This window comes from Cornus florida, unplaced genomic scaffold (assembly GCF_030987335.1).
Source record: "Cornus florida cultivar Cherokee Brave unplaced genomic scaffold, ASM3098733v1 CherokeeBrave_3.0.0_Hap2_Chr02, whole genome shotgun sequence".
NCBI lineage: Eukaryota > Viridiplantae > Streptophyta > Magnoliopsida > Cornales > Cornaceae > Cornus > Cornus florida.
This window is the reverse complement of record NW_026775572.1, coordinates 44,053,044-44,070,938: the sequence shown is the minus strand read 5'-3', so window position 1 is coordinate 44,070,938 and position 17,895 is coordinate 44,053,044. Positions and strand designations below refer to the sequence as shown.

The 17,895-nt window shown below is 40.1% G+C and overlaps 1 protein-coding gene across 1 annotated transcript; it reads left to right on the top strand.

Annotated features, from left to right (window-relative positions):
- The first annotated feature begins 879 nt into the window (after positions 1-879).
- LOC132294820 (uncharacterized) lies at positions 880-2,314 on the top strand. The gene is made up of 2 exons (XM_059792819.1): positions 880-1,080; positions 1,183-2,314. The coding sequence occupies exons 1-2, from the start codon at positions 955-957 to the stop codon at positions 1,996-1,998; spliced, it is 942 nt and encodes a 313-aa protein (XP_059648802.1). The 5' UTR covers positions 880-954; the 3' UTR covers positions 1,999-2,314.
- Positions 2,315-17,895: the final 15,581 nt, after the last annotated feature.

Below are 17,895 nucleotides of genomic sequence, written 5' to 3'. Positions count from 1 at the left end.
TTGATGCGTGACAGAAATCTGGACCTTGACCTCATAGACCTCCTTCTGTGCTATAAGGTCAGTAAGATCCGTACTAACGAGCCCTTCTACCACCTCTACCCGTTCGAGAAGATGTCCATATGCACTGACACAATAAAATCTGAAAAGGGTTGGAGGGATAGCATAGTGGGTATTAGTGGGGCTTGGTCTTCACCGGCTGCAGAGGATTACCCTATCCCGAGCGCCTTTGGTGTCTGCTCTGTCTCCTCCTATAAAAAATTCAAATCCCATAAACACGACTGCCCCTATGAAACATGCGTTCCTCGTTTTTGCACTTACTTATGCCGCTCCTTGGGAATACCTTGTGATGACTTGAGCTACAGTGTTTGCAGGGATAGGATTAACTACTTGAAGAGATACGTTCTGAACGATATTCCTTCCTGCTCAGATCTCCTCACTTCAGACAACCTCTTTGCGCTCTCATCACTCGGCTACAATATGAGCAGACTGCAGATTCCCTCTTTTGGCAGGAGGAAAAATACTCCCCCAGTCATTCCTGCTGCTGGGGCGACCTCCTCTCCAGCGTCGGCTTCTTCTTCAGCCACCATATCTGACACTGTCCCGAGCGCAGTGGCTACTAACCCTGCTGCCAGCGCCCCTGCGGCCAACCAGAACGCACCCTCCCCAGCTACCATAGCTCCTGCTGCTGCGGGGGGCGGTCGGGACAAAGAGCGAGGCAAAAGGCCTCATCCTGACAGTGAAATCGACCCTGAGGAGGAGCCTCTTATTAGAAGGACCCGAGTCTCTGGGCCGGGTACTCTCTTGCACCGAGCGATCAGAGCTCCTTCTCAATCTGGGCCTCCTGCAGCTGGTGGCTCTGCTTCTGCTTCAGGCCCCCTTTCTATCCCCAGCTTGCCGCCATGGGCCCCTCGGTACACTCGAACGGATGGGACGTTCGTGAAACCGAACGAGACCATGCTGAAGGATGGCCAGACCGCTATGGCCTACTACAGGAGCATGTGGACTCCGAAGGACATTGAGGCGGCAAAGGGCCTTTCCCAGAAGGACGTGTTCAGTCGCTTTCCCCAATCTGCTATGGAGGTGACTTTTATTTTCTAACTCATGAATTCTCTTATATTACTTGGTCTTGCCTTCTCCCGTTCTGACTATTGGTTTAACCGTTCTTATTGTGCACCTATGCAGACATTGTTTGGGATGATGGCCATGCAGAAGCAGGTGGAAATGGGGAACGCCAGGGCCCGAAAGTATTCTGACAGCCTGGAGGTGGCTAATAAAGAGAACGACCTCCTTGCCATGAAGAATACCGAGGTGCTGGTTCGGCTTGACAAAGCCGAGCAAGAGAGAGATGTCCTGAAAAAGGAGAATGATTCCCTTCAGGATGAGAAGGACGCCCTCCAGCTCGAGAAGAGCGTCTGGCAGACTGAGCAGGAATCACTCAGAGAAGAGAAGGCAGAACTCCAACGTCTTCTAGCTGATGAACAGTCTGCTCGGATGGCTTTTGAAAAAAGAGCTCTGGACGAGCGTACCGCTCTGATCGACGTTATCAGCAGAGTGGGTGGTGGGATGCTGGCCCTTCATGCTCGGTTCTCCAGGGTCGGTGCTCTTCGGTATGCTCAAGGATTCCGGGAAGGCTTCGCCGACCGGGTTCCGGATGAGGGACAGACCAGCTCCACTCCGGATGAGGTAGACAAGGATCTGGGGATCGAGCCTCTGGGGGTCTATGTCGACCCAGAACCCACCGAAGCGGAGCGTATATTTGATGAGTGCCAGGACATCGCATCCTCAAGGATCATCACAGCTCCTCCTACCGCTCTGCCACTGACCGCTCCCCAATCGTCAACCGTGGCTCCCTCTGTAGCCACTGCTGACGCTGAACCCCAGCCGAACGACTCAGTTATTCACCTGGATTCCCCACCTCATGAAGGTGAGGCGGCTGATGGGGCCGAGGAGGCGAGTCGGCAGGACCAGGATGCTGTTGGTACTGAGGCGTCTAGCTAGGGCTCCTTCGAATTCTTCCAGTTCATATCTTCTTGTAATGATGGACACCTCTCTTTTGTAAACTAAATGTTCAATATTAATGAAATGGCCGAACTCTTTTTCTCTATGTGTTGTGCTCTGTTCAACTTATCTTCAGTACATATATATCTTTTCTCTCTTTTTCTTTTTATATTAGTTTTGCTGTGTGTTTGTACGGCAAGTGCCTGGCGCTCGGCTAGAATGCCACTTGCCACTTGGCTTTAAATTTTTAGCAAGTGTCTGGCGTTCGGCTTATAGTGCCACTTATCTTGCTTAAGTGCCTGGCGCTCGGCTAGAATGCCACTTGCCACTTGGCTTTCAATTTTTAGCAAGTGTCTGGCGTTCGGCTTATAGTGCCAGCTGCCACTTATCTTGCTTAAGTGCCTGGCGCTCGGCTAGAATGCCACTTGCCACTTGGCTTTCAATTTTTAGCAAGTGTCTGGCGTTCGGCTTATAGTGCCAGCTGCCACTTATCTTGCTTAAGTGCCTGGCGCTCGGCTAGAATGCCACTTGCCACTTGGCTTTCAATTTTTAGCAAGTGTCTGGCGTTCGGCTTATAGTGCCAGCTGCCACTTATCTTGCTTAAGTGCCTGGCGCTCGGCTAGAATGCCACTTGCCACTTGGCTTTCAATTTTTAGCAAGTGTCTGGCGTTCGGCTTATAGTGCCAGCTGCCACTTATCTTGCTTAAGTGCCTGGCGCTCGGCTAGAATGCCACTTGCCACTTGGCTTTCAATTTTTATAGTAGACCATTGGAAAAGAAAATTCTTCTCTTCTTTTTTTGTAAATTCCGGTAACTTGCTCATTCATATGTATTTGATTAACAACAAATAACATCCAATTAAAACCAGAACTTAGCTTCTATTGATAGTACCTCTTCAGAGACGTGGCGTTCCAGGGCTTGTTGACCAACTTTCCCGCCATGGTTTCCAACGTATATGCCCCTTTGCCAATGACTTCTGCAATTCTGTATGGGCCTTCCCAGGGTGGCATCATTTTTTTGACCATCCCCACCTTTCTTTTCAGAACCAGATCGCCCGGGGCAAAATCCCTGTGTTTTACTCTCTTATTGTGACTATTCGCCAGCACTTGCTGATACGATGCTAGCCTTATAGCCGCTGCGTCCCTCCTTTCGTCTATCATGTCGAGGTTCAATCTTAACATCTTGTCGTTCTGATCTCGACTCCATGCTAAGCTTCTGATAGTGGGGACTAAATGCTCAACCGGTATAACTGCTTCGGTACCATACGCCATTGCGAACGGGCTCTCCCCAGTCGGCCGCCTTGGGGTGGTTCTGTAAGCCCATAGAACGTTCGGGAGTTCATCCAACCACTTCCCCTTATGATCTTCCAGCTTCTTCTTAATGCAGGCGAAAATGGTTCTGTTTGTGATTTCTGCTTGTCCGTTAGCCTGAGGATGACTTACTGCAGCCAACTTCTGGTTGATTCCATACTCCTCCAGCAGCTTTCTTACTTGCCTGCTGTCGAGGTTTGTGCCATTGTCCATGACTATTGTTCTGGGAACACCGAAGCGGCAGATAATGTTGTTCCAGATAAATCGTCTCACCTGAGTCTGAGTCACGCTAGGATACGGTTCTGCCTCCACCCATTTAGTGAAATAATCCGTGGCCAGTAACACATACTTGTTCTGAGCTCTTGCAGTTGGCAGAGGACCGACCACATCCATCCCCCATTGCGCGAAAGGCCACGGCGAGGCCATTACGTGCAATTCTTCAGGTGGTTGGTGGATCATTGGTCCATATCGTTGGCACTTATCGCACCTTCGAGAGAACTCCTCCGCATCTCTTGACATGTTTGGCCAAAAATACCCTTGTGTCATTGCTTTATGCGCTAACGATCTTCCCCCAGAATGATTGCCACACACACCCTCATGAATAGCTCGCAATACCTGCTGCGATTCCGCGGGGGTGACACATTTCAAGTACGGGCCAGAATAGGACCTTCTGTACAGCTGGTTCCGCACGATGGCGTACTTGGCAGCATTCTTTTTGAGTTTCCTAGCTTCATCCCTTTGCATAGGCAAAACGCCATCTCGAATATAGGTAATGATTGGGTCAATCCAACTCGGTTCATACGGTATGACGTTGACTTGCCAAGGGTCCGAGACCATCGGTTCTTCGAAAATGGACGGCTGGGTCACTATTCCCACTGGAATCACCCTCGCCAATGTTTCACCACAACTTGAAGCACTGCATGCTAAACGGTCTGCATCTGCATTCTGTTCCCTCGGCAACTGTATGAATTCAATCTTTGCAAAGTCCTTGGCTCTACGCAGAACGGCAGAACGGTATGCCCCCATCATGTCATCCTTGGTTGCGTACTCACCATTTACCTGCCGAACAATCAGCTGCGAGTCACTATACACTGTCAAACTTTTGATCTGTAGCTCTTTGGCCAACTTTAATCCATTTAGCAACGCCTCGTATTCCGCTTCATTATTGGTGGCTCGGAACTCAAGTCTGAGTGCTTGGCTCAAGGAAGTACCTTCTGGGGTTTGCAGTTTGATCCCAATCCCAGCCCCCGTCGGGTTAGAGGAGCCATCCACAAAAAGTTTCCAAGAGCCGCTTCTAAGGTCCTCTTCCGTATCTTCGGCATCACATTCTAGTAGGAAATCGGCCACCGCTTGCCCTTTAATAGCTGTTCTCGGCTCGTACGTTATGTCAAATGAACTCAACTCTATGGCCCACTTTGTCATTCTGCCCGAGAGCTCTGGCTTGTGCATGAGCGTTCTGATTGGGAAAGTTGTTAGAACAGCTATGGGGTGGGATTCAAAATAATGCCTTAACTTTCTTTTTGCATTTACAAGTGCAAGTACCACCCGTTCGGCCTTTGAGTATCTTTTTTCTGCCTCCATCAGTGTCTTGCTTACATAAAATACTGGGTATTGCACCCCTTCCTTGCAACGAATCAGAACGGCACTCGTCGCGACACCAGATACTCCAAGATATAGAAATAACTTTTCTTCCGGTTCTGGGGCTGACAGGACTGGCGGATTCTGCATATATTGCTTCAAATGAGTCAATGCCTGTCGTTGCTCATCCCCCCAGACCTGCCTTCCATGGCTCCGAATCGTGTCAAAGAATGGTTTGCAGTGGTCTGACAACTTTGAAATAAATCGACTTAATGCAGCTATTCGTCCTGTTAGGGCTTGCACCTCTCTGATCGTCTTTGGCTCGGCATTCTTAATCAAAGCCTCTGCTTGAGCGGGGCTAACTTCGATGCCCCTGCGGTTGACCACGTGTCCCAGAAACTGCCCGGAACTCACACCGAACGAGCACTTGGTCGGATTGAGCCTCATCCCATATCGCTTTAGTACATCAAATACATCTTGCAGATGCTTCAGATGATCATCCTTTTTCCTACTTTTCACCACCATGTCATCAATATAGGCTTCGACAATCTTACCCATTTGATTCTTAAAAACTTTGCTGACAAGTCGTTGATAAGTTGCTCCCGCATTCTTTAATCCAAAAGGCATAACCTTGTAGCAGTACGTTCCTCGCTCGGTGACAAAAGAAGTTTTTTCTTCATCTGCGGGGTCCATAGGAATCTGATTATAACCTGAATATGCGTCCAGAAAGGTTAAACGCTCATACCCCGTGGTGGCATCCACCATTTGATCAATCTTAGGCAACGGGAAACTGTCCTTCGGGCAGGCTTTGTTTAAATTGGTGAAATCAATGCATACGCGCCATTTCCCATTTTTCTTCTGCACCACAACGACGTTGGACAACCACTCAGGGTAGTGCACCTCTCTGATAAATCCCGCATCAAGCAGCCTATCAACTTCTTCCGTTATGATCTGATTACGTTCTGGAGCAAATCTTCGCTGCTTCTGTTTCACTGGTTTGAAATTAGGATTGACATTCAGGGAATGACAGGAGACGGAAGGACTAATTCCAGGCATGTCGAGATGACTCCATGCAAATACGTCGACATTGTGGGATAAGAAATCCACTAGCTCTTGCTGCTCTTCTCTGGTCAGTCTTATACCCACTCTGGTAGTTCGTTCTGGCCTGGACTGATCGATCTGCACATCCAGAAGGGGCTCCTCGGTCAAGTCGGCTGACTCCTCCACCCTATTCTGCTCGAGTGGAGGTTCCTGTAATTGCTATCTGGGGCTTGTCGACCGGACGGGCGCCTTTCCCTTCCCTGCATGCTTTAGTGTGACGGAATAACACTCTTTGGCTGCGACCTGATCCCCCCGAATGTCTATCACTTTATCTCCATCGGGCCCGAGGCACCTCATGACCTGATGCAGAGTTGAGGGTACACCTCGGACTCTGTGAATCCATCCTCTTCCCATCAGGAGATTATACGAGGGTTGAATTTCCACAACCACAAAAGTTTCCATAAGAGCTCGCTCTGCAGCTTGAACTTCTACTTCCACCATCCCGACGGGTTCCACCCTCTTCCCATCGAACCCTAATAAGGGATTTCCGGTGGGCTTGAGCCTCTCTGGTTTAATGTCGAGCCTGTCAAATGTGTCCCTTGGCATAACATTCGCACTGCTCCCAGGATCGATCAGAACTCTGCGCACCAAGCACTCTGCCACTGTCAAACTGACTACCAACGGGTCGTCATGAGGCAGTTGGACACGCTGCAGGTCTGTCCAGTCGAACTTTATCTGCATTGACGGGCTCTGTTGGTGTAGAGTGGTCACATTGCCGACCCTTTTCTTCATCTGTGCCTGCCGCAGGCGCACCCGTAGCAGCTCGTCTGGCTCTTCACTAGGCTCGGGTCGACCATGGATAGCATTGATTATACGAACTGGTTGCGAATTGTGGGAGCTTTGTTTATGACTCCTTTTTATTTGTTCCACTGGTCGATTCTGCTCCATCGCCGAGCCTTGAACATAACTCGCAAACTCCCCTCTAGCTATCAACATCTCCACTTGCCTCCTCAGGTTCCTGCATTCGTTAGTCTGATGTCCGAAATCAGAATGAAAAGCACAATGTTTAGTTTGATCCCTCTGTTCGAGGGGTTGTCTAATTGGCAGTGGTGGATGAAACTTGTCCTTGTTCTCCTGATATAACCTCGCCAGAGTGACCTTCAGCGGAGTAATCAACTCTTCCTCCCTGGACCTTTTTTCGGCCTTCCAAGTGGTCTGACGTTGCGGCTGAGCCTGCTTCTGCCTGATCTTTGCCTTGGACTTTTCCTCGGTCGACACAAGCGACGTTGTCCGAGCATTAGCTGCCTCCTCTTCTTCGAGGCGCACAAAGCCATCGGCTCTCTCATTGAGTTCGTCCATGGTAGCTGGCGTATTCACTACCAGACTGGTGTGAAACGGAGTTCCGCGTGTCATGGCTAACTTGAAGGCTTGAACTGCCGTAGTAGGATGGCATTCGATTACCATACTCTTAGTGAGATTAAACCTGGTAAGAAAGGCCTGGAGCCGTTCATCCTTGTGTTGCCGCATCGTGAACAGGCTCGAGATGTCCTTCGGCGGGCGTTTGTTCCCATAGTACTGGCTTATGAACCGATCGCACAGGTCCCTGAAACTGCCAATGGAGCTCCTAGGCAAGTTTTTGAACCAGCTGAGCGCCGGTCCGGCCAAACTTGTAGGGAAGCATTTGCACATTAAAGAGTCGTTTTCCGTGTTCAGGGCCATTTTCAACTGGATATGATACACATGATCGATCGGATCGGTTGTTCCGTCAAACAGAATAAAGACTGGCATAGCAAACTTCCTTGGATGCGGCGCATTCAAGATCTCGTCGGTGAATGGTGAATCCACCGTCCGAGCTGCGGATCGGAGAGCTTCATTCTCTCTCTGGAGTCCGGCGGTAGCTCTGTGAGTTACGGTTCTGCCCTCCGAACCGTGATGAGTGACAGTAACCATGGAGGGCCGGTAAGACGGATCGAACGACCGTTCCTCTATGAACTCTCTCTGCCAAGGCGACGCTACTCGACGGCGATCTACCTCCATCACTTCCTCTCGGTCAAACCTTTCCCGCTGCGGATCAACGTGAGTCGAGCCTTCGTGATCTTCAACTCGACGAACATTTGGCGGCGAATTGTCCATCATCCTTTCATCACGGTGGTGAGCTGACTGATTGTTCTCGTTCTGATCGCCTTGATGCGCGATACTAGATGGAACACCTCCTTCTCCGACCGGAAGCGGATGCGAGACTGCGGGTATTTGCCGATGCTGCAATCCAGCTTTCAATTCTGCATTTTCTTTTCTGAGAGCTTCAATCAAATTCATCAACTCTTCAAGCTTTGTTTGCTGGACAGCCTCCATCGGATTGGAGCTTTCACCTATCATTATTCCCGAACGGAGTAAAGGCATTAATCTCAAGCTCGCGAGTAGATCTAAGCTTCGTGAGTAGGAATTTTTAGATCTGGCTTCTAATTCTCCGAATTATGCTCACTGTTTACAAGATCTGAATTGCCTGGACTCTAAATCCGTCAGATCCTGTCACAATCGAGCAACTCGCGGTTGCGTAGATCTGAAGTCACTCCTGCCAAAGCTTCAAGAATCGTAATTCCTCCAGAGTAGGTCACAATCGCTCAGATCTGGATTCAAATCCGCAAGATCGAGTCTCGATCAACCGAATTGGTTTGAATCCATTCGATCCTCCTCATTGATCAACCAAACTTTTATGCGTTTGTTCCCACAGACGGCGCCAATTGAAGATGCAAGAAACTCCTTCTATTCTTTCTCTCTCTAGAATTCTTACACCTCAACCCGAATCAAGATCCCCCTCCTCTTCATTCCAACTCCTATTTATAGATATTTACAAGATATTTACAAGATATTTACTAATTGCTGGACCTGGGCCTATTCCTCAGTAAGCCCTGGTCACTCTTGATGGGCTTACTCCCGCTCGGCCCATATGGCAGTGTCTTTTTATGGGCTGACCCAGCTGTTCGGACTGAAGGTTGTGTTTTGCGAGTCGGACCTGGCCCATGTCATCCAGGGCCTCCTCAGGTTAGCAAATTGAACTCTTCAACTACAATTCTAGTCAAATAAAGAATTCTCACCAGAAATGACTGATTCATGAGACGCAGATAAAGTTTTCTAGCGGATTGGATGATTTGGGACTAATTGAAGGAGAATAATAATATATTGGGTGAACTGTCTATTAATTGGAGAATAATAATATATTGGGTGAGCTGTCGTTGGTATACTATCTTATATTTTGGGACTAATTGAAGGTGAATAATTATATATTGAGTGACCTGTCATTGGTATATTATCTTATATATTGACTTAGATATTTTGTTATCATAAATTGGATTCGTTATAGATTGACGCGTGATATTAAAAATTAATTAATTTATTGTTGATGTTAAATAACGTTAATTAATTTAAATAAAATTTGAAAAATTATATCGTTTAAAAATTTATCAAAGTTTAAAAATTGTACTGTTTTAAATTAAAAAAAATTCATCATATTACATCTCTCATCTTTTCCAAAAAAAAAAAAAAAAATCCCCCCCCCCCCCCCCTTCCTCTTTCTTATATCTCTAATCAACATTCTCTCCCATCTTTTCTATATATAAGACTTTTTGTTGTATTTTCCTAACTCTATTAATATCCATGCATATATATATATATATATATATATATATATTCTTTTCCAACAATTACTATTGTCAGTAAAAGTTGCATGTCTTCCCATCACATTTTCGTCAATCTTAATGTTTTTGGCGCGAAATATTCCTCTAATATTGGGAATAAGCAAGAGGAGGGAGAGGGAAGATCTTTTTTTGGAAAAGATGAGGGTGAGATAATGACATTGAACGTCGTTAGAGTATAGTGAATTTTTCTTAATTCAAAAGAAAACGGTTTTTAAATTTTGATAAATTTTTCTTATCTCAAAACGGTATATTTTCAAACTTTCTTTAAATTAATTGAAGTGGTTTAACACTAAAGTTTAAATTAATTGACGTAATTTAAAACAAGCAGTTGATAGAATTTATATGTCACATGTTAATATGTAATAAATTCAACTTAGAATAACTTTTAAAAGATTTAATTTAAAGAATCCAAGTCCTATTAAGAGAGCTCAAACCTCCCCTAAGGTTTGGTTAACCTTGTCCTGACACCTCGTACTATTAGTTGACTATTAAAAATGTCAAAAGTCAACTAATTAAAAAAATAAAATACCAAAACTACCCTTTCTACCATTTATAGTAATTTACTTTTATTTGAAAACAAATACTGACATAAATTAACTAGATATATATAAATATAGGGACATGATATACTCCATTTTTCTCCAATTATACTACATTTACCTTTTTCTTTTAAAGGAAATGACAAGAAAGTTCTTGAATTCCTTAACGTACTATCCTTTAATTTATAATGTCATAACTACCCTTTATACAACTTTATCATTTTTTTTACCTTTTTTATTTTATTTACTATTTTTTTTTCCTCTCTATTTGTTTTTTCTAGTGATTCTCTCAAAAAATAATAATTTATTCTATACTAATAATTTAATTTTTGACGATCAAAAGAAATAATTTATTTATAATGACAATTTTTTTTTTTTTTGTAAAATTGAAAGGAATATTATTCAACAAAGTTAACTTTTTTTTAGTCAAAAGAAGTAACTTTTTTTTTTTTTGATAATTTTTTATTGGTCTGTCAAAAGAAACAATTTATTAGATAAAAATAACCCTTTTTATTTTTGGGTCTTATCAAAAGAGATAATTTTTTCAATTTAGATAAAAAAATATATATAATCCTCTTCTTTTCATACATTTTTTTTTTCTTTTTCTTTTTCTTTTGTGGATGATGCAAAAAAATATAATTTCTTCAATAAATATTTTTTTTCGGTGTTTTTTTATTTTATGTCAAAAGAGAAAATTTTTTTAATTGTTATTTTTTTTTATTTTTTTGGTCCTGTCAAAAGAGTCAATTTATTCAACATAAAATTTTATTTCTTGGTTCTATAAAAAAAAAAAAAATTATTCAATTTATTTTTTGTCTTGTTAAAAGAGACTTAAAATAATAAAGATTAGAGATAAAGAGAAGAAATCTAAAAGAACAGTTTTGTCATTTAAAAAGTAATAATTATTTATTTATAAAGTTAGGGTTAAAATTGCCATTTTATTTAAGATTGTAGTCCAAATTAAGATTGTAGTGCAAATGAAAAGTGGAGGGCGAATATAGCCTCCTATTATATATATATATATATATATATATATATATATAAAATATATTGACTATACCAGTGGCGTTCAATTGCTCCTGGTGAGTTTAGAGTAGTATACCCACTTTTAATCCTAACCTTATAATCTAATGTAATTAATTAATCAGTATTTCCTTTTTATATTTAAGGAAATTGCTTCTTGTTTTTTATTACCATTGTATATTATTAATAAGAAATAACAAAACTAGACATGTTTTTAATGGAAACAAATTAAAACCAAATTGGTTAGGATTTTCTTTTATACCAATTCCTTCCCATCTGAATTCTCAAAGCTTACCAATTAAAAATAAAAAAAATTAATTATTTCTAATTCCCTTTGTTCCTCCTATCCAGGGAATTCTCAAAGCATACCAGTTGAAAAATTAACGCACAGTCGTCCCCTTCTCAATCTTGCAATTAATTTATGTCTCTGAAATAACTACTTACTGAATAATCCAATTATAAAGGAATGTTGTACTATCAAAATATGTTTATTTGTATGTGTGTGCATAAAAATGAATTCAAAGACAATCAAAATCATCAAATCATGTAACCCCAATATATAAAATATGAAAGAGAAAGGGAATGGACCGCCTCCACCACCTACCTCGCCACTGCTGCCACCTCTACCCTAGCCGCTGCCGCCACCTCCGCTGCTACCGCCGCCACCTCCGCTGCTGCCGCCACTAAAAATCCTAACCAATTTGGTTTTAATTTGTTTCCATTAAAAACATGTCTAGTTTTGTCATTTACTATTAATAATATATAATGGTAATAAAAAAAGAAGCAATTGCCTTAAATATAAAAAGGAAACACTGATTAATTAATTACCGTAGGATTAGATTCTAAGGTCATGATTAAAAGTGAGCATATTTATACAGTTCAGGCCACCTACACCGCAACTGCCCGCTCCCTAGTGTTGCCACCTCCATAGTTCCACCATAACAGATTCGCCACCTCCTCCACCACACCATTTGTGATACCCCTCGGATCCGAGATACGGGTTGATCAGGCCCAAGCCCGAACCCGAGAGAATACCAAACAATTAATATGTTAAAACGAACATGGAATACAAAATAATGAATTAAAGAAATAAATAATAATGCTAAACGAATACTAAATAATAAAATCCTTAAATCATAATAATAAAATCCAACTTCCCAAAACCTCCAATCCATACAACTCGGGAATCCATCCAGTGGACCCCTTATTAAAATCCCAAACTGAAACTAAAACAACTGAAGTAAAATCTAAAACTAAACATAGAGAGTATTCCTATGTAGTCGAAGGAATGAGTGTTAGTATCTGCTCTGCACGTCCAAACTCTAACCCTGGAACTGACGAACACCTGAAAAATAAAAGAGTGGGTCAGGCCCACATACAAGTCCTATTCTACTACGATCCAAGCAGTAATCCAATACGCAGATACATCCTAGATAGCTCAACAATATCTATCTAGTCTATACATATATATATATCCACACGAAGGGACATTCACTGGACAACAGTAGGGGTCTTAACCTGAATAGAAGGCAACATGCGAAAACGCACCCACAGGTGGGCATGAGTACCTAGACCTAACAGGGTATACCTCAACCTACTTTAACCAGCTACGCATCCACTGCATATACGCACCCTAACCAACAAGTCTGAGACTCAAGCTCATCTCGTGGTACCATAAACATATATATAAAGTCCGTCCAAAACCAGGGTATGTCATTCAAATACTTATTGAGATGACATACAATATACAACTAATTAGTCACTCAACTTATTCAGTTGATATGACTTAACTACCATCCATTAATCCAGGAATCCATTCAACTTAGTCGCAGTTGATTTGACTCAATCACAATTTGGATTCAATATTTTTTAATCTATCCTTTAATCCATTAGGGTAGGTTTAAGCGTTTTGAGCTAAACCGTCCCTAATATGTTACCGTCCCATACCGGTGCATATAATCCTCCATATCCATGTAAATTACAAAACATAATAATAAGCTAGTATTTTACAATCCAAACCATTATCCATATCACTGCAAAAACGTATTTAAAATTTTAGCAATATAAATCCCAGCATTAATTCATGTAATTGCACTAGAGAATTTGATATTCCAACAATTAACATCCAGAGCATGCATAGTTCAATTCTTAAACATAAAATGATCTATCATGCATCTAATATAAGATTTATAATCTTATTATAATCCATTATGTTGCCCAAAACTAAGCTAAACAATTTGGTTCTTTCCATCCATTATCAGTATGCTAAGTTGTATGCTTTTATACTGATTCATCCTTTAAATAATTTATAAAAATTTATTTACATAACCGTATTGTCAAATTTCCTAAGCATAAGAAGTATATTATGCATTTTAGAACCATCTAAAGTCTATTTAACACATTTAGATTACTTAAAATAGGTTCTAAAATAATTCTGGGCAATTAACACTAAGTTCCAGGTCGCGACCCAACTTAGTCGGCTCAATTGCCAACTGAGCAGGCTAAGTTGCTAACTTAGTCGGCTAAGTTGCCAACTTAGTCAGCTCAGTCTCCAACTGAGTCGGTTAAGTTGCCAACTTAGCCGGCTCAGTCTCCAACTGAGTCGGCTAAGTTGGTGCTGATGCCGTCTTCTTCGTCCATTCAGCCTCTGTAAATCCTAAAACTCCATTGCTAAGTCCTCTAAGCTTCAACCTACGTCCCATACGTCCATGCTAAATTATTTTAAGTGTTTTAACATGCAAAGATTCAATTTAAAAAAACAGTTCATGCATAAAGATCACAAAACTAAAGAAAACACGAACAGGTATGTATAACTCTGCAACCCTCTGTTTTATTTTGATTAAGCATGCATAATTAATTTGTTTTAGCATTAATTAAACTCCTGGAGTCTAGCTAGGCATGCACAGAGCACGAATTAAAGGGAAAGAACAAGAACAGAAACTTGCCTTCGAGACTTTGGTTTTAAATCTCTAACTGTCGTCTCTAAATTTCCAACTTTGTTCCACGACTCTGTTACTCTTGGCTAACCCAGAAGTGTAATACCCCTAATTTTAAAAGGATAGTCTCGGTATTTATTTATTTATTTTTATTGTATTTTTTTTTAATTGTTTAATTGATTATTTGACTAATTATTTATGTGTTTAATTGAATTAAGTGTTACTTGATTAATTGGCTACTTATTTATGTGTTATTTGTATTTTGTCTAGGTGTTATTTGTATTATTTTAATTAAATTGTGTGCTTAAATGATGTATTTGATTAATTGTAATTAATTGTAAATTAAATGATTAAATGTTTTATTTTATTTTATTTTATGGTTATGGTTAGTGGTAATTGGCTAACTAATTGGGTCCCATGGACTACTTGGATAGGAGGTTGGATGGGTATGGATAATTACCCAATGATAGTTCCATATGTATATATATAGATATATATGTATATACATATATATAAAAAGGAAAGTAATTTATTAATATTATAGTAACTTTAGTATTAATAAATAATCTGATGTATATATTTTATATATTTATATAATAAGGATACGTAACATGTTTTAAGTTACCTTTTTAATATTATGGTAACTTTAGTATAAATAAATAATCTGATGTATATATTTTATTTATTTAATGAAGATATAGATAGATTATATACGTAACATGTTTAAGTTACCTTTTAATATTATGGTAACTTTAGTATTAATAAATAATCTAATGTATATATTTTATTTAATTAATAAGGATATAAATAGATTATATACGTAACATATTTTAAGTTACCTTTTTAATATTTTCATTTTTATTTTTCTTTATTAAGTTGACTTGGATTGGGAAAAGGAATAGGGTTATTATTTAGCCTATAAATACACAACTATAGGTTGAAAAAGGAGTGAAAATATATCACGTAATATATTCTAGAGAGAGAGAGTTAGAGAGAAAAGGAGAAAGAGGAAGGAAGGAGGAGAAAACCCTTTAGAGGGAAGATCAAGGAAGAAGAAGTTTAACTTTCAATCCGAAAGTTTAAGGCAAGTTCTTCTTCTATCTCTTTCCCTTTGATTCGTATTTCTGTACATGCCTAGGAAATTCCAGGATTTATTAAACACATAAAATTAAATAATTATGCATGTTTAATTGGGTTAGAACATAGGTTTTATGAAATTGGTTCATATCTGTTCTTGTGTTATGAATTGATAAAATGCATTATTTTGATTTGATTTCTTATATGAATTTTTACATGTTTAAATTATGTATTTTTCATATCTGTGGAATGATGGAACGTAGAAACATGCCTAAGATTCCTGAACATTAAATAGGGACTAGGTTTGGGTTTTAGTAAATTTAAATAGACTCAATCATAATGATACTTACTATTTGAATGTTTTAAACAAACGAATGGATTTAATCTTTTAAAATATTTTAGCAATTGAGATTAAATGTGTAGGATGAATTGGATATAGAGAATCATTATTTAACGGTATAATAAAATATCATTATGTATAAGATTCAGTTTGTGTAGGACATATGATATAGGAAGTTTAAAGAAATAATAAGTCATTCCTATTATGTGATAACTTGATATCATATTTATCATAGTTATTTATGGAATGTTTGATGTATTTCCTTAATTGTTACATCAATTGTTGGATTGTGTGGTTTAATGCACCGGTATGGGACGGTGGCATTCTAGGGATGGATTAACTTATCAGTTAAGTCCTACCTATTTTATATAAGGGAATGGATTAACTAAAATGTTAAGTCCTACTTATATTTAAGTCAGGTCAGCTGAACAAGTTGAATGACTTATGGAGGATTAATTTATTATATAAGGGAATGGATTAACTAAAATGTTAAGTCCTACTTATATTCAAGTCAGGTCAGCTGAACAAGTTGAATGACTTATGGAGGATTAATTTATACTGGATAGGATGGTTACTAGATTTTATATATATAAATATGGTGCCATGATATGAGCTTGAGTCTCAGGATCAATGGTTAGGGCGCGTATATCGCCAGGGATGTGTAGCTAGATATAGTGTAGTTGTGTACCCTGGTAGGTCTAGGTACTCATGCCCACTATATGTGCGTTTTGCATGTTGCCTACTATTCAGGTTGAGACAACCCTATAGTCTAGTGAGGTTCCTTTAGTGTGTATATATATATATACGGACTATTAGTTACTGTTGGATTGACTAGGATGTATACGTGTATCGGATCTCTGCTTGGACTGTAGTAGAGTAGAACTTGTTTGTGGGCCTGACCCACCATTATTTTTCAGGTGTTCGTCACGAGTAGAGGTTGTTCGTGCTGAGCGGGGATCAGTCTACTTCATTCTTCCGATGCTACATAGGAGTTCCTTTATGATTCAGTTTCCTGTTTTAGATTACTGTCATTTGTTTAGTTTGGATTTTCTAGGGGTCCACACAGTATGGATTCCCGAGTTGTTTTTTGGAGGATCAGTTGTATCAGAAGAGTTTATTAATTAATGGAAATATATTATGAGGTTTATTATTAGATTATCATTTTCTTTTTTGTCAGCATTTTATTTATTCTTCTTTATTCTTTTGTACTCTGTGTTCGTTTATTATCAATTTGTTTTGATATCCTCGGGTATTCGGGTGTGGGCCTGGCCAACCCGCATTCGGAAATTCGGGGGTATCACAGTTGGTATCAGAGCACTCCAGGTTCAAGTGTCCTTAGGAGTGTCTTTCGTTATGTGACTTCCGCGTTGCGTCTCTTAAAACTTAGAGCTCATATTAGGATTCGTTGTACTCTATTTACGGTTCGTTAGGAGGAGCTGATGTCAATTAGATTCTGTAGTTACAGAATGGTTGGCATTAGGAGGAGGATTGGGTTCAAGGCGAAAGCAATAAAAACTCAAAGAAGTAAAGGAGTAAGTTATCGATTTCATTGCCCGAAAGCAGAGTTAAGGATTGACGGTTTAGGTTCGTTTGGCGTTACTTTAAAAGTATAAGCCAAGGAATGATTTAGGTGTACGTGATAGGTCACCGCATATCGGAACCAACACGACTTCAGTTGATCTCAAAAAGGAGACAAGCGAAGAGTAGGAGCCGAAGAGGATCCTAATGGAGGAGATTTATGTGCATTCAGTAGAGAGGGTACTAAATCTTGAAGATGGATGATCGCACGAGGTGATCTAAATTACTAATAGTATAGCGAATGTTATTAGTAGAATTAGGGTTGATCAATCTACAAATAATTAAGCTTTCTTATCATCTCTAAAAGAGGTATATAAGAAGTATTGTTCAGGAGTTTGGGGATCGGATGTGTTCTTATCAGAACGAAATACATAATTTTTAAATCACATACAAAAAGGCATATGGATTATGTTGTGACGTTCTAATTCACTTTATAAAGCCAAGTTAGATAGTTTACATTCCGTGTATAGGGAGGATGAGGGTTAAGCCCTTAGTATTTGCTTAGACTAACAAATGTTGCTTTTAAGCTATGTTTTAAAGGATATGTTTCGAGGTTGAATGATTATTTACAAAACTATAAAAGGAAATTTTGAAACAATCTAGTAAGGTTGATTTCAAAGGAGACTTTCTTTTCTAGAAAGAACGATGTCCTAAGTAGGAGTATATTTTGTTCTGTTGTGTTTATCATACGTGCTTTATGTTATTATTATTATTTTTTTTTTTTTGTTAATTACTCGGGATTTGGTATGTGGTTTAGTTGGGGACATAAGCGTGTGATCAA